General features: G+C 50.1%; 1 protein-coding gene across 4 annotated transcripts in view; it reads right to left on the bottom strand.

Annotated features, from left to right (window-relative positions):
• The window catches only part of CAMK1D (calcium/calmodulin dependent protein kinase ID), a 144028-nt gene that overhangs the window by 2785 nt on the left and 124010 nt on the right, over window positions 1–17233 (bottom strand). Inside the window, exons 4-10 of one of the 4 annotated variants that reach the window (XR_007497549.1) lie at window positions 14752–14890; window positions 13866–13992; window positions 10654–10767; window positions 6002–6114; window positions 4386–4464; window positions 2428–2515; window positions 799–920 (exon numbers count right to left, since the gene is read on the bottom strand). Coding sequence is in view for 2 of the 4 variants with exons in the window: in XM_049777090.1 (XP_049633047.1) it covers window positions 799–920; window positions 2428–2515; window positions 4386–4464; window positions 6002–6114; window positions 10654–10729; window positions 13866–13992; window positions 14752–14890 (744 nt within the window). In the remaining 2 variants the exon portion in view is untranslated. The remainder of the gene's footprint in view (window positions 1–798; window positions 921–2427; window positions 2516–4385; window positions 4465–6001; window positions 6115–10653; window positions 10768–13865; window positions 13993–14751; window positions 14891–17233) is intronic. The other 3 variants (XR_007497548.1, XM_049777090.1, XM_049777089.1) reach the window with 3 other exon arrangements.

The following is a 17233-nucleotide window of genomic DNA, read 5'->3' as shown; positions in this document are numbered from 1 at the left end:
TCCTTCCTTCCTTCCTTCCTTCCTTCCTTCCTTCCTCCCTCCCCCTCCCTTCCTCCCTCCCTCTCTTCCTTCCTCCCTCTCTTCCACCCTCCCTCTCTCCCACCCTCCCTCTCTCCCTTCCTTTCTTCCTCTCTCCTTCCCTTCCCTCCTTCCTTCCTTCCTTCCTTCCACCCTCCCTCCCTCCCTCTTCTTTCTTCCTTTCCTTTCCTTTCCTTTCCTTTCCTTTCCTTTCCTTTCCTTTCCTTTCCTTTCCTTTCCTTTCCTTTCCTTTCCTTTCCTTTCCTTTCCTTTCCTTTCCTTTCCTTTCCTTTCCTTTCCTTTCCTTTCCTTTCCTTTCCTTTCCTTTCCTTTCCTTTCCTTTCCTTTCCTTTCCTTTCCTTTCCTTTCCTCCTGCCAGTGCTTGGGGAACCATATAAGGTGTCAGGGATTAAATCCTAGCTAATGCAAGACATTGGTCAAATGCTAGGCAAAAAGAAAAACCCCAAAAACATGCCAGGATGATCCTTCTCAGTCAGAATGTGGAGCACAGTCAGGCTCTAGGCCACACAGAGGTCCCCAAAGACAGAAACCCGAGGAAAGGGGGTTCTGAGCCTCCAACTCCTTTGCTTTGACTACTCATAGTCCCCAGGGCCTCTGACTACCAGGAAATGCTTCATTCTGAGGAAATGCTGTTTAATGTTCCTAAAGTTTCAGGCTCAGGGTGCTCACTAAGTGAGAGATGTTCTGAAACGGCAGGTTTCCCCCATACCCTACCCCCATACCCCAGCTTTTCTGGAAAGTTCTGAGCCTGCTACATACGCACAGTCTTTTTGGCTGGCCAGGCTGAGGCCTCCGGACACACCGGCGTTGCTACTGTCCAGGCCACTGCTCAGCTGAAGTCTCCGCATGTGCCTCACGACGGCCGTGGCATTGAATGCTTGCTGCAAAGAAGGTTCCAGAAGGTGAGAGAAAGACACGACGTGTGCGTTCTGGTCTCCTTCCTGCCTGCCCCCAAACATATACAGCTAGCCACCTCCTTTTCAGAAGGAAAAAATATCTCTCAGCACCTGTTGGAATCTGCCTTGTCTAAGGGAGCAGGGGTGATAGTCTGTGGGGGAGTCCCCACCTGGGGCAACAACCCCACTTTCCTCCTCAAAGTGATCTCAGTCATTTGATCCCTCTCTTTTCAAAATACAATTTGGAAATTAAAAAAAAAATTTTTTTTGCCTTCTTTTTTTTTTTTTTTTTTTTGGTTTTTGGGCCACACCCTGTGACGCTCAGGGGTTACTCCTGGCTATGCGCTCAGAAGTTGCTCCTGGCTTCTTGGGGGACCATATGGGACGCCGGGGGATCGAACCGCGGTCCGTCCTAGGCTAGCGCAGGCAAGGCAGGCACCTTACCTCCAGCGCCACCGCCCGGCTTTTTTGCCTTCTGAATAGAAACAATATGACTGACTTTGCCTTATTGGAAGAGGAACAACTCTTAGAGAAAAGAATGATGGTTAAAAAAAAGACTAGGACTTTATTTTGGTTTTGGGGTTTAGGCCACATGCAGTAGTAATCAGGGGTTCCTTCTGGCTCTGTGCTCAGAAATAACTCCTGGCCATGCTCTGGGATTATATATGGGATGTTTTATATATTTATATATATATTATATGGGATTATATGGGATGCTGTGGATCGAATCTGGTCAGCTGCATGCAAGGCAAATGCTCAATCCACTCTGCTATTGTTCTGGACCCAGCTAGGACATTTTAAGGTGTCACTAAGGCTAGAGATAGTCCAAGGATTAAGGTACTTACTTTACATGTAGCCAGCTTGGTTTCAATCCCCCTGGTACTACAAATGGTTCCCCAGAGCATTACTGGGTTCACTATGGAGCACAGAGCCAGAAATAGCTTCCTAGCACCCCTGGGTGTGGCTCAAGCCCCCATCAACCCTCCAGAAAGGAAAAGAGAAAAAGTTGTCACTTCCCAATTACTGACACATTTAGCCCAAATATCGGGACTCTGGATCAGACCAGCCACCTCTCTGGAGCCCATACGGAAGAGAAATGAGATTCACTGATGAGAAATGGGACTTAGGCCTACTTCAACATCATTGTCAGTGACCCCAAAACTGGGCTCAGGGTTCAGTCTGCCCCTTGGGGCCAGGACACAGCAAGGGATTTGACTCATGAGTCCTGGTGTTTCCCTGTAACACCCTTTAATCACACCAACTCCCCTACACTCAGCAGAGAAATTGGGGGTTCAGTGCTCAGAAGAAAAAAGTGCTCATGATTGATTCTGAGGCCCTGAGAAATGGGGGACCTCTCCCTCTCTCACTGTACCTTCCCCCTTTCAAGTCTTCATCAAGTGTGTAGAGACCCTCAGGGGAGCCTCTGAAATTAGGGGTGAAAGGGGTCCCCATGGCTCTACAGCCCCATGGCCCCACAGCGGGTCTTACTTACTCTCCACTTGCTTTTGGCGAAGTTCTTCCGGATTTGCGCACTGACAGACTCATGGATGTTTTTGCTGAGGGCTGTGTCCCCAGCGATCCTAAAACCAAGCAGAGGAGTGTCTTCAAAGGGGACCAGGAGAAAGCCCTCTGGCTACACGGCTTTGTTCTAATTACGCATTCCAGGGTTGGCCAAGTGGCTCTGTTCTGATGCACATCTCCCATGGTCCACAGTCCTGCCCCTCCAAACCTGCACACCTTCCTTATTCCTTTAACACTTCCCTATTCTGCCTCTCTGAGTCCCATTTCTTTTACCCCAATTTCTGCACCTGCAGAACCCAAGACAAGGCCACCTGAGCTCAGTCTCGCTCTCCTCCTGCTACACCTGTGTTCTCCCCATGTATAACCTCTAACACCACATGTGTATCCCACTTAGGGGGCCCTTGACCCATCGCTGGCTCCCTCATCCCTGGGACCTTTGTTCAGACCTCAGTGCCTGGGCCCATCCCTGGGCACGGCTCCTGCCCAGCACCATCCCCACTGGACTGAGCTTTCTCTGTGCAGATTAGATGAATCTATGGGCTCATTTCCTCTTCCTGCATTTCTAGTAAAATCCTCAGGAAGGCAGGAACCATGTCCCCTCCACATCCTACTGGGTCCTTGCAAAAGGGTGGTCTTGGGTGCATTAGGCCTTGCTAGTTGCAGAACCATCTGGTCTCAGCAGGGAAGAAGCTAGGGTAATGTTCTCTGCCCGCCCAGAGTCCCCCTTCCTATGACTCATCTCCAACTCTCCTTATAAGCATAGGCCACCTCCATGATTTAGACCAAAGTCACACAGGGCTCATCTTTCTCCCTACTCCACTGGCCCCCAATACCATCCTCCTCCTGCCCTCCACCATCAGTTACTTTTTATTTCAGCCTGCTGGACCAGGCCTCCATTTCCTGGGGGCAGAGGTCACTCCCAGCAGTGCTTGAGGACCATACAGTGCCAGAGATCAGACCAACAGCTCCTATATGCAAAACTCATGCTCCAGTCTTTCTTTTTGTTTTATTAAATTAAAAAAATTGAATCACCGTGAGAGTTTTTTGAGTTTGTTGAGTTTATTCATACACTGTTCCTACATCCATCCCTTCACCAGTATTCATTTCCCGCCACCATCTACCAACTTCTCTAGTTTCCTTCCAATTTCCATTTCCTGCCTGCCTCTATGGCAGACTTCTCCCTCCCTCCTTCTCCTCCTCCCCCAGGTGCCCTAGTTTTTGCCCTTCTTTATTCCTATTTTAAAGATGAAAAACTGAAGCTCAGAATCCAAGAATAAAAACAAAGTTACAGTGAAGTGGACCCAAACCCAGAGATGTGCCTGAAACCAGGAGGCCTTATGAGCTCAGCTAGCGCCTCAGTCCAGAGACTTGAGCGCCTCAAGTAGCCTCGCAGCCCTCTGTTGTAGAAGGAATTGCAGAATCTTCAAAGGAAGAAGACAGATTCTTTCGTTCATCCCACTATGTGCAAATCAACAATCCATGTTGGTACCTAACTGGGAAGCTGCCTTCAGGCAAAACCATCCCAAAACATCTCTGTAGAGTCAAAACATTCCTTTGCCTGGTTCTGGTTGGGTGTTAGAAAGTTGTAGAAGCTGCATCCTCCGGCTGGCAGAAGGGCTGAATGTGTCAGCAGGGACACCCTTCCCCTGGTCCTGCTCAACTCAGGGGGGATGGACAAACTCCAGGGGTGGAGGAAAGCATGGCTCCCACATTCTTTATTTTTTATTTTTGCATTTTGGGTTTTGGGCCACACCTGGTGACACTCCTGGCTATATGCTTAGAAATCACTCCTGGCTTGGGGGACCATATGAGATGCTGGGGGATCGAACCACGGTCCGTCCTGAATCAGCGCATGCGAGGCAAATGCCCTACCACTGGCTATCACTTCAGCCCCATGGTTCCACACTCTTTCTGGGGCACTCTCCTTACCACGGGTGCCGAGCTGCCTGCTCACACGTGTATCTTTTATTGGGGTCTTTCTCCATGAGATTCCGAATGAAGTCCTTGGCTGTGGAGAAGAAAGCGAGGGAGGGAGTGTCAGTGTGTGGCTCCAGGTGACACAGAGACCTTCGAGGGCTCCTGCAAGGCAGGACATGCACTAGGGCAGCCTTCTCCAATTCCATGCTCGGAATGGGCAGTGCAGAGGAAACACTGGAGGAAAGGGGTAGGCAAGGCTCGGGACTCAACATGGTGACCTGTGAATGGGAAGGCACCCGGGCAGGCCTAGCACTCACAGGCCTTCCCTCTGCCCCGGGAAGAAATGAAGAAACTATGTGTGTCCCACTAGGCCTCTAAGCACTCCTGGTGGACTGAGCCATTTTGGACACTAGCCCCTAAGTGTGTATGTATGTTTATGTCTGGGCAAATGTGCGTGAATGTGTGTGTAGGAATGTGTGTGTGGATATGTGTTGTATATGAAAATGTTTTCATAAGATTATTCTTTGCCTGTTGTCCCACCTTGACCTTCCAGGTGGGGGTGCTGTTGAGAGCCGAATAAATAGTTTGGGAGCGAGCAAGGTGTTCAGGGTCTTTGGCCAGAGTTGGCTGGCGGGCTCTAGGTGTGTTGTGGAGTTAGCAGCAGGCTGCAAAGGACTCTCTTTGCCAACCTTTTACCCCTTAACCCTCCTGTCTGTGTGGATTATTTGCTGCGAATAAATATTACCAAGATCTCCCCCCCCCCACACCTGAAAGGGGAAAAGGGGATGGGAATCAATTTCTCATTCTGGGAGTTCTTTGCGGATACACAAACAAAGGAGTAAATGGGACCCAACAGAAGGGGCAATAGATATGAATGTGTATATGTGTGAGTAAGAGTGTTTCTGTGCTTATGAATGTGTGTATCCATGAGTATGAGTTTGTGTGATGGTGGTGTTGGTCCTATGAACCCCCCCCCCCCACCTGGGTCTGGCCAGATTGTCACCCCAGACCATCCCCTGCAATCAGGCAGTCACTCCTGTGGAACCAGGTGGCTGTGACCCAGTGATGGGGTGGGGGACACAGGGGACAGGAAGTCATAGGGCAGAGACTGAGAGGCTGTCCTGGGGCCATCCACAAGGCTCAGCAGAGTTCATTGTCCCCAGGACTGGGCTTTTGGGGGAGGCCATGGCTCTCCAACCTCAGAAATGAGACACTTGCTAGTCCTGGGGAACTGGGCTCCAGTCCTAGGTTCTGGAAGTTGGAAGTTGAGGTTCTGGGGAGAAGAAAGGAGCACAACAGAGAGCCGGGCCCTTAGTACGTGACCCCCCAGGTTCTACCCCTACGTGTACCGCAGGACACATCCTTTCCCCTTCGGCCTTGTCTTCCCAGTAGCCTGACATGCATTCCAGTGACACCCCATGATGGTGACTCAGGTGGGATTCAGAGGACTCAGAGCACAGGAAGCCCCCAACAAAAACCAGAAACCCCCTGATCAGAAGTCCTGGGGACCACGATGCAAGACTGCTCTGCCCTGCTCGCCACACCTGAGTGAGCTCAAGACCCTTTTTGGGACATCAGGGGTGTGGGGGGTGTTGTCCAGGGGTTCCCAAGGCACAATGGCAACTCACCTGAGTCGGAAATGTCGTCCCAGTAGGGGGAGTCAAACTCATACTCGGCCTTGAGGATCTGTTCAAAGAGCTTGGAGTCGTTCTCATCATAGAAGGGTGGGTAGCCGCAGAGCCTGCCAGGAGGGATGGGATGGGATAGTGCCAGGAGGCACTAGGGATGGGCCAGTGGCAGGCAGCTTCCCAGAAGCCCGTGATCCCCCCTCAGTCTCCCCAACTCCAGGCGAGATGCCAACTCACAAACTGCTGCATGGCAGTGGGGGCCGGCCCGGGAAAGTTCTAGGATGAGATTCAAAACCATCTCCTCAGAAGATCAGTGTGGGGGCTCAGTGCCTGGGCCCTTTCTCCTTTTTCTGGGGTTGATTTTGGGGGGCTATGGGGGGAGTTGCTCTCCATGATGCTTAGAGACCAAGGTGTGCTGGGGATCAAAGTCGGGACCCCAGTATGTAAAGCTCAGCTCAGTCCCCTGAGTTACTTTCCCAGTCCTCACTTCTCTTTTAGACATTTTGCTGGCTTGGATGAAATGTCTGTCCCTGGGCAGGCCTGTGCCTCCACTTTTGAGGAGAACCTGAGTTGATGGATGGTGTAATAGTTTCCAGCTGGGAGGCTCATGGCTGATGGGGATCAAAGTGTTGGTGGGTCTGGGAACAGGGGTCCCCTCTGAGTACTGGTTTCAGCTTATCTCCCCACCTGGTCCTTCGCAGCAGAAACATCTCCAAGGACATCCCAGGGAAGATCCTTTTTCTCTTGCCAATGCTCCTCATGTCTACCTTCATTTCTAATTTTTTTAGCTTTAGCTTATATTTTGGGTGCATACACCCACTGGCACTAGAGGTTACTCCTGGCCCTGTGCTCAGGAATCACACCTGGCTCTGGAAGCCATGTGGGATGCTGGGGAATAAGCCTAGGTCGATGGTGTGCAAGGCAAACACCCTCACCCTCCCAACTATACTTTGCTCTGGCCCCTGAGTATTTTTTTAACCTGCTTTTCCTGCTCCTGTGGGGCCTGTGGGGGACAGAACACTGTCTTTGAGCCATTCCGAGGAACAGAAGGGAAGGATTGGATCTGATCTGGAGTTGTGACACCTCTGTCCACAGTCCTCCAGATCCCCCCCACATCTGCTCTTCACCACCACTGAGCCTCTCAGAGGGACACTTTTTTGACTTTTGGGCCACAACTGCAATGCTCAGGGGTTATTCCTGAATCTGCATCCAGGAATCATAACTGGCAGGCTTGGGGGACCATATGGGATGCAAGGGATCCAACTAAGGTTGGAAATTCCTTCTCCGCTTTGCTATTGCTCTGGCCTCCAGGGACACTGCTTAATATCTAACAGTTTGCACTGTATTTTAGGGCACAGTTTTTTTGTTTTTGTTTTTGTTTTTGGGCCACACCCGGCATTGCTCAGGGGTTACTCCTGGCTGTCTGCTCAGAAATAGCTCCTGGCAGGCATGGGGGACCATATGGGACACCGGGATTCGAACCAACCACCTTAGGTCCTGGATCGGCTGCTTGCAAGGCAAACGCTGCTGTGCTATCTCTCCGGGCCCAGGGCACAGTTTTTGAGAAAGTTCCATATATGACACTTTACCCCTCCTCCCCAAACGCTTCCCTCCACCAAAGACATTGTCCCTTCCTGTCTTATCCTGTCCCCCTCACACGGCATAATTCTTCCTGAATATGGTTCTCCTATTCTTCATTTTAAAAATGGTCTTATTTCTGGGCCAGAGTGCTAGCACAGCGGTAGGGCATTTGCCTTGTATGAGGCTGACCCAGGGTGGACCTGGGTTGGATCCCCAGCATCCCATATGGTCCCCTAAGCCAGGAACGATATCTGAGCATATAGCCAGGAGTAACCCCCGAGAGTCACCGGGTGTGGTCCAAAAACCAAAAAAAAAAAAAATTAAAGTCTCATCTCCAATGATTACACTGCTCATTCTCAGAGAATTTATGTTTTCATATATTTGATTCACTTATTGGGGGCCTTTCCCCAAGTGGTGTTTGCTGGGTGGGTCTGGAGGCCCCTGTCCTGTAGCACTTGGTTAACAGAGTTGATGTCTTAGGGCCCTGTCTTGGAAGTGCCAACAGCCATTAGGGCAACTCACAGTCATCAGGGGGCCTTGCCATGCTGGGGGCAGACATGGGCCTTGTCAGAACTCAAATTGCTCCCCTGAGCATCCACCAACCCCTGCACCCAGGAAGTATTACTCTTCATTTCTTCCTTCCCCGGCTCCATGGTGAAGCTTTGGGTACGTGAAGACTTTCTAAGAAATATGCTTTTTTTCTCTTCTCCAACATTCCTTCTCCTCTCTTTCCCACACTTGCTCATTGGTCCTCAGTTTCCCTGGGCCTTGTCCAGATCCTGGGGGATGACAGAGGACATTTGGCCACAGCTTTTTCCTTGCCGGCCCGTGCGTGCTTTGATATGACCCTTCTCTGTCAAGCCTGTACATGCCGCCAGACAAGGGCTGCGGAGGTTATGAAAGTGCATTTTTGTCATGGTTCCTCCTTGGTCATTCCATAGATTCGACTAGTATGTAGGAACTTGTTTGTTTTACTCCCAGGCCCTGCCAGCAGCCAGCTGTTGGCTGCAAAAGCGGCACTTATCTGAGTGCTTTGGAAAGTCTGTCGGGAATTGATGAACCCCGAGAGAGGAACCGAGCTCAGTGTCCTTGGGGCGCCTCCCACTCAGCCTGCTGCCCCATCTTTGTGGGTATCCCACAGCTCCACACAGAAGGGAAAAGACAGGCATCCCCGCTGTGGAGATGAGGTAGGACTAGTCTCCAAAGGAGGTGCTTGGGGAGTTGAGAGCCAGCAGCAGGTGCTTCTTGGGTTGTCCCTGGGCATGCAGATGTTTGCGCCACTGCCCTCCTGTGGTAGCCTCATCTGACACATGAAATGCTTGTTTTTTCTTTTTTTTTCCGTTTTGGTTTTCGAGCCACACCTGGCGGTACTCAGGGGTTACTCCTTGCTCTGTGCTGAGGGGTCATTCCTGGTGGTGGGTGGGGGACCCTATGGGATGCCAGGGCTTGATTCTGGGTTGGCTGCATGGAAGGCAAATGCCCTCCCCACTGTGCAATTGCTTAGCGCCAAGATACTCTTTTTTTGTTTGTTTGTTTGTTTTGGGGCCAGACCCAGCAGTGTTAAAGGGTTACTGTCTGTCCTGGATTGGCTGTGTGCAAGCCAAATGCTCTACCGCTGTGCTCTCTCTCCAGCCCAAGATTCATTCTTCCTTCCTTCCTTCCTTCCTTCCTTCCTTCCTTCCTTCCTTCCTTCCTTCCTTCCTTCCTTCCTTCCTTCCTTCCTTCCTTCCTTCCTTCTCTTTCTTTCTTTCTTTCTTTCTTTCTTTCTTTCTTTCTTTCTTTCTTTCTTTCTTTCTTTCTTTCTTTCTTTCTTTCTTTCTTTCTTTCTTTCTTTCTCTCCTTCCTTCCTTCCTTCCTTCCTTCCTTCCTTCTCTTTCCTCCCTCCCTCCCTCCCTCCCTCCCTCCCTTCTTTCTTTCTTTCTTTCTTTCTTTCTTTCTTTCTTTCTTTCTTTCTTTCTTTCTTTCTTTCTTTCTTTCTTTCTTTCTTTCTTTCTTTCTTTCTTTCTTTCTTTCTTTCTTTCTTCTCTTTCTTAAGGCACCTTTCCAGTGTTTTCTGGGAAACTTGAGCTCTTCCTAGGATCCAGCCACCTGGTTGATGGCTTGGAAATAGGGTGCAGAGAGACACAGACTCTAGTAGACTCAGTCTAGGCAGTGGTCCAGTGCTCCCTTTCCCACATGCCCATCACAGCATGGGGCCAGGATGGGGCTGGTAGGGGGGTAGGGTAGAGGCAGGATTTCCAGCATTTTCCACACAGGCCCTCTGATCTCTCCCCTGTCTTTCATCGGGCTTTGCTTAGAAATGTTCTTTTCCTTGGAAAATAAATCTATTTCCTATCAGTCATGAAATGGAAATAGGCCCAAATCCACCCTAAGAATGTTTGAAAGTTTTTTGTTGTTTGTTTTTTGTTTTTGGGCCTCACCTAGTGATTCTCAGGGATTACTTCTGGATATGCACTCAGAAATGTTCCTGGCTTGGGGGACCATATGGGATGCCAGGGGATCAAATCGCAGTCCGTCTTAGGTTAGCACATGGAAGGCAGATGCCCTACCGCTTGCACCACTGCTTCGGCCCCAGAATGTTTGAAAGTTACTGTGTAAAAGGCCCTATTGTTCAAACAAGTGTCTGCCTGCGATGGCAGTATTGGAAGCCAGGACATTGGCCCTGGGAATGGGCAGAGGTGATATGAGAAGAACCTGGGAAATGGCAGATCCCACCCTGGACAGACCCATAGGAAAGCGGGATCTCATGAGCCCCTGTCACCAAAGCAGCACAACCTGCATGTCCATGGAGAGAAGATGGCGAGGAACAGCATGGTCAAGCCTCGCAGTGGGGTGTCGGGGATTCCCAGGAGAGATCTGACTCTAGCACTTGCAACAACACACATGCCCAGAGCCCCAGAAGGCAGTACTGGGGGCGCAGAGATGAGGAAGGATCTGGCAGGTGGCAGTCATGGCCATGTGATGCTGAGTGTGGGAGCCACCCGCCTAATGGTACCCTTAGATCCTGGGAAAGGGCCCAGGGTGCTCTGTGGGAATGAGAGACGCAAGGGCACAGTGGTGTCTGGACTTACAGGATGTAGGCGATGACCCCGATGGACCAGCAGTCCACGGCTTTGCTGTAGGGTTTCTGAGCCAGGACTTCGGGAGCTGGGAGGGTACAGAGACACAAGCGGAAAGCGTCAGATCTGGGGACAGACACAAGCAGGACAGTGTCAGTGCTGGGGACAGAGATGGGCCAAGCCTCTCCCCTTTCCTACGGGAACTCTGGGTTTCTATTTTTTTGGGGGGGCCACACCCGGCGGTGCTCAGGGGTTACTCCTGGCTGTCTGCTCAGAAATAGCTCCTGGCAGGCACGGGGGACCATATGGGACACCGGGTTTCGAACCAACCACCTTTGGTCCTGGATCGGCTGCTCCGGGCCCAACTCTGGGTTTCTAAAGGTCAAGAGATAGATTCTTATTTGGTCTGGCTTGTTCCTTTTTCCCTAACCAGGAGAGAGAGAGAGAGAGAGAGAGAGAGAGAGAGAGAGAGAGAGAGAGAGAGAGAGAATCAGATCTACTCAGTTCTCCTGCAAACTGATATTAATAGGATCCAGTCAATCCATTTGTAACCATTAGTGCATGTACCAATACAATCCAGTCAATTCATCTGCAGATACGTGTGAAAGATCAGAGATATCCAGTTAGTCTAACTGCAGTTACTAGTATGTATGAAATTGTCAATGAGATTCAGTCGATACACCTGCAGACACTAGAGTGTGTGTGTGTGTGTGTGTGTGTGAAAGAGAGAGAGAGAGAGAGAGAGACAGAGAGAGAGAGAGAGAGAGAGAGAGATCATCAATAGGATCCAGTCGATATTTTTGCAGACACTGGCAGTGTAATCTTACGGCTGTGCCAGACCCCAGAGCTCAGACAGTCCAAGTTTCCATTTGTTTGGGGGCACCTTCACCTCAAATCAATTCTAGGAAGCACGTCTAAGGGCCTTGTGAGGTGCCCTGGAGATGAGAGTCCATTGGGCACTTTGGCTTTTCTTTCCTGGACCCTCAGACCAGAAGTGGTCACACCCAAATTCTGTCTCTAAGGCTGGGGGAAGGTGGATAGTGACTTGCCCCTCTGTCACTCCATTTCTTCCTCTGGGGAATAGGAGGGTTTGATCCCTAATTACCTGACCCCAACCATTTGATTCCCTGACCATCTGACCCCAGATTACCTTACCCTGACCAACTGACCCTGACCATCTTACCCCAACTATCCACTTCTTCCCACCATGGAGCTGCCTTTCCTTCCCCTGCACTCCCTGTTCATGGCCAGTGGCTCCCATTGTGAGGGGCACCCCCACTTCCAACCCCACAATATTACACACATCTGTGCCGAATCCAGGCCAGATAGTGGAAGGCACAAGGCCAGGCCAGGGTTGGTGCCCACTACGGGGAGCTGAGGCATTCTTGAGGCCACACATGATACATGTCATTTTTAAACAATGAGCTTTTCTGCTTACATGGTGAGTTTTGTAAACGTTTAGTATGTGGCTTAATAACAACAAAAAAAAATTCTGGTTTAGATCAGCAGTGTGGGTGTTGGGGGACAGCTGGAAGTGCTGAAGATGGAAATATGGGGAAATCCAAAGGCTTGCACCCAACATTTCTGGGCCCCCCGAGCCTGTGCCTGTTGGGTCACTGCCGTCACCCCAGATCCTGAATCTCCAACTGAGCAGTCAGCCAGTTTTTCACCTGGTGTGGGTCCTATTGTGCTCAGAACTTATCTGTGACCCATGAAGCAAATTTATTTGGGGCAGGGTTTGACCCAATCTGAAACATGAAGTTCACGATTTGTGAGATCAAATACTCTCTGAGCGTGCTTTGAATATGGCACCTCTGCCACCAAAAATAGTGACTTAAAGAAACACAGCTCAGGCCGGAGCACAATAGGAAAGACATTTGCCTTGCATGTGGCCAACATGGGTTCAATCCCTGGAATCCCATATGGTTCCCTGAGCACTACCAGGAGTCATATCTGAGTGCAGGGCCAGGAATAAACCCTGAGCACTGCTGGGTGTGGGCCCCCCCCCAAAAGAAAACAAAAAGAGAATAAGGAAAGGCTGGGTTCAAGCAGCAGGCATGTTGGGCACTTGTGGGGGTGAGGGGTGCAGTATGCCCCTCAGTTATGTCATGGCTGTCCTGGGCACTCATTCAACATCGCTGGGTTGCTTTCCTTACAAGCATCTTACAAGGACTCATTTTAGCGCAGAAAAGAGTCTGCTGAGGCCCATGCAGGTTCCTGGCCAGATCTTGGGGTTACTGAGCCAGGCCGTGTCTGTTAGATCCTCATGGGGACAGAAGCCCATTGGTTTGTTCCCTTTAACCCCCTAAAAGGACCGTGCACCCCTGGCACTGCTTCAGGAGCTGTTGGAGATGCTGGGGTGGGCATGGATGTGTCTCCCTACTAGTCCCTAAGCTGAGCTCATTCTCCTTAGCAGAACCACAGCTCCAAGTATTCAGCTGGATCTTTCCATGCTGTGGGTTGCCTCTCCCATAGACATCTGGCTTGACATGGGTTTAGGGCAAGATTCCTGGGCATGGAGCAGGTGAGCTGGGACCTTTAAAAAGTAAACAAAACTGAGCTGCTAAAGCCTTCACCCACCTCCCAAAACAAGGGGTATGCCTGTACCCCCTCTGAAGAAAAAGTGGGGAAACAGCAGTCAGTGGGTGAGTGCCATCACCCCACCCCCAGGTTCCTATCATGTTGGTAAACCGATGCCTATTGCTCAGGAAGGGCAGTGGGGAGGGCCTCGGGAGGGGGACCTCTGAGCTCAAGGTCGAGGTCAGAGTGCAGGGTCTGAGGGGTGTGCCCCCCATAGGATGGCCCTTCTCTTGGTATTGCTGGAATGGGTTGCTATTTCTGGCTTCCCTTCGAGGTACAAAGTCTCCCTGACATGCACAGCCAGAGGGCAGTTCTGTCACATTTTCCTAGGAACCCACATGTAACCACAGGTGAAGTTTATAAGGATTAGTGACCCTACAGGTGGGACCCCCATTCTGAGTCTCCCAAAATCCTTACAGATCCTCTAGGCAAAGGAGGGAGACCGGGAGGGCAGCCAATGGGCACTCATACCCACACACCCTCTCCCACAACACATTCATGCCATATATACATGTATATACTCAGATCTAGGCACAAACACATCCATGCAACACACTCATATACTCACACGCATTCACTCATACACACACACACACACACACACACACACACACACACACACACACACATTCCTCTGCCCTTACCCACGTAGCCCGGCGTGCCACAGGCTGTGGACATGACGTCGCCTTTGCCCTCCATCTTGGACAGCCCAAAGTCGCTGATCATGATCTTGGATTCCTCATCCTGACTGTAGTACAGTAGGTTCTCAGGCTGCAAGGAAGAGCAAGGACTCTGCTGAGCATGTTGGGGGGACCTCCTCACCCCCACCCCCAGAGCTGGGCCCTGTGGAGGGGATTAGAAGCACATCTGCTGGCACAATTGGGCCAGGCAGCTCTCCTGGGCATAGTACCAGGTGCCATCCCTGAAACGGGCAGATGAATGCCAAATTCCACCTTCTGCCACATCTACAGCAGTGTCCGTGTGGGTCCCCTTTGTGGTGCCATGGAAGGTGCCCAGACATGCTGACCTCTGGGACTGGCCCCAGATCCTCCCTATCAGCTGGAGAAGGGCTCTGGCTGGGTGCAGAGCAGCGAGGTAAAGCCATCACGGCCCCCCCCTCGGTCCCTATCCCCTGGGGCTGTGGTCAGGTCATCTCCCACCCAAAGAGAAGGGGCACAGCAAGATTCCAGTCCCTGGAGCCTGCAGGCTGTGGGTTGATAGGCCAATCCCCCCAATGCCTCCAAGGGAAAGAACAGAACCTGTACTCAGGGATCTGCAGCCTTTGGGGGTCGTTCACGCTCACCCCATCTGTGTGGTCAGCAGTCCCTCCCCTCTTGTCTCCTGCCCCCCCCCCAACCCTGTTCTGCTGAAGGAGATGCTGAGGGGGCAGAATTGAGCATCATACAATCAGTTGCCTTCCGCTATCTAGACACTGCCCAGCCCCACTTCCAGCTATGACTTCAAGCTGTGTATTCATCTGATGGTCAAAGCAGTAGCGTTCAGGTAGTGCAAATGGGTGAGGTGCTTCACCTTGAGGTCCCGGTGCACGATGCCCATCCTGTGCAAGTAGTACACAGCATCCAGCACCTGGCGGATGAGGGTGCTGGCGTCCTTCTCCGTGTAAAAGCCCTTCTCCACGATGCGGTCGAACAGCTCCCCTCCAGATACCCTGCCAAGGAATCAACACAACTGACTGTGGGTGGCTGAGACCCAAAAATTGAGTGGAGCCTTTCCATAGCCCAGGAAGAGAGGGGAGAAGGAGGGAGGGAGGATGGAAGGAAGGGAAGAAGGAAGAAAGGAAAAGAAGGGAAGATGGAAGGAAGGGAAGAAGGAAGAAACGAAAAGAAGGGAAGATGGAAGGAAGGGAGGGAAGGAGGGAGGAAACGAAGGGAGGATGGAAGGGAGGGAGGAGGAATGAAATGGAAGAAGGGAGGGAGGGAGGAAGGGAAGAAGCAGGAAGGAGAAGGAAGGGAGGCAGGAGGGAGAGAGAGAGGGAGGGAGGAAGAGAAGGAGGGAGTAAGGGAAGGAGGATGGAAGGGAAGAAGAAAAAGGAAAAGAAGGGAGAATGGAAGGAAGGGAAGAAGGAAGAAAGGGAAGGAGAAAAAGAAAGGGAGGATGGAAGGAAGGAAGGAAGGGAGGAAGAAGGAATGAAATCGATTGAGAAGATGCAGGAAGGAGGGAAAGAGGGAGGACTAGGAAGGGAGAAAGGGAAGGAGGAAGGAGAGGGAGAAAAGAGAGGAAGGAAGGAATAGAGGAAGGAGGGAAGGACAGAGGTGTAGGAGGGAGGAAGGAAGAGAGGAGGGAAGGAAAGAAAGGAGGGAGTAAAAGAGGGAGGAAGGAAGGGGAAGGGAGGGAGGAGGGAGGAGGTGTAGAAGACTGAATCTTAGACAAAGAAACACAATTTGTGTCATTTCGACTTGGGTAGGAAAAACCCTCAGTGCAAAGAAAAGCCAACCAGGTGATGGAACACTTGTGTTGAAATCAGCTCCAGGGTCTTAGAGGCGCCCCCTCCCCGCACCCGAACTCAGCACCTGTAAAAATGCCCGACAGGTGCTCCTGCCCCTCCCAGACATCCTGCTCTGCCTTTCTCCAAGGCGCTGAAAACCCAATGGCGCTCTCTGGCGGCCGAGTGTCTAACTCAATGCCTCCTCCAGGGCCTCAGCGAGGACCAAGCCCAGTTGGGGCAGGACCCCTAGGAGTCCCCAACAGGCCAGAAGGCGCATTCTCACTTTCTCTCAGCCTGCTCTGAAAAGGAACCCTAATACCGTATCTACACATGATCAAAAGCTGTTGCTGAGACTATTTGAAGACTATTTTTTTTGTGTCCAGAATATGGAGACCATTGATTCAGTTTAATTGTAAACTAGAACTCCCCCCCCACCCCCAAACAAGAGCCATAGGCTTGCAACAATGATGCATAGATTTAATTAGCTTTCTATTTGGCTCCTGCTTTGTAAGGAAAGTAAGAGTATAGATAGGAAGACACAGTGCCTGCTCAGAATATATTAAAATTTTCATCCCGAGCATTGTTTATCAAGATCATTTAGATGTTAGTAATCCTCTCTTTCAGGCTATGCTGGAATTGTTCATGGTGTGAGTGAATGGTATCTCCAAATATAGAAGCCGTCTTTATAATAATTCTTTATTTTTTTCAAGTTGAAAAATGTGTATGTGTTACTTTTACAAGGAAGGAGGAAAGATGACCCGGAAATTTCAAGTAATAAGACTTTTTTTTTTTTTTTTTTGGTAACAATACACTTGATCAACTTTTCTTTTGAAGATGCCATTACTCCAACCTGCCCAGCACTGAATCAGTTACTGAAAATATTTCTTTCTTTCCTTATTATCATTTTTTTGTGTGTGCACAAGGAAAACCCAGCTTCTTTCATGAGAGTTTAATTATATTCACTTCACTGGCACCACAAAGAACAGGCCATTAAGCGCCCCCCATTATTGCTTTCCTACTTCATTGTTAAAGTATAAATTGGCTGCAAAAGATGTTCCAGAAAGTTGGCATAAACGTTGAAAACCAACTTGTAATTTTTCAACTCACTTACAGACCCCATACAAAGACTAGCTTCCTAAGAAAAGATGTGTCTCCTTAAACCCCAATGTAAGCCAACTAGAATATGGAAACTATGGAAATACATATGTTTAGTGGACTCTTTGACAATGAATGGCATTCTGATTTTGGTTAGTGGGTAACCCTCGAACATTTTTGTTGACTTATTTTTGCGTGTTTGACTTGGAGACAAGGAACACTTTCTGAGGTTCATAACTGCAACTATGAAAATTATATACTTGCTGGCTTAAAAGGCCCTATTTTAAGAACGCGTCCTCTGTGCTACTAAGTGCTTTTTAAATTCTGTTTTAACTCCAACTGCTAATTGCGATGGTCTCTTTTCTGTGAAAACTAGAATAATTTATTTCTTGGTTAACTTTTCATCTCTCGTCATTTTCATTTTCTTTTTTCTTTTTTTTTTTTTTTGTTTTTTTTTGGGCCACACCCGGT

This window comes from Suncus etruscus, chromosome 7 (genome assembly GCF_024139225.1).
Source record: "Suncus etruscus isolate mSunEtr1 chromosome 7, mSunEtr1.pri.cur, whole genome shotgun sequence".
Taxonomy (NCBI): domain Eukaryota; kingdom Metazoa; phylum Chordata; class Mammalia; order Eulipotyphla; family Soricidae; genus Suncus; species Suncus etruscus.
This window is presented reverse-complemented; position numbering and strand designations above follow the sequence as displayed.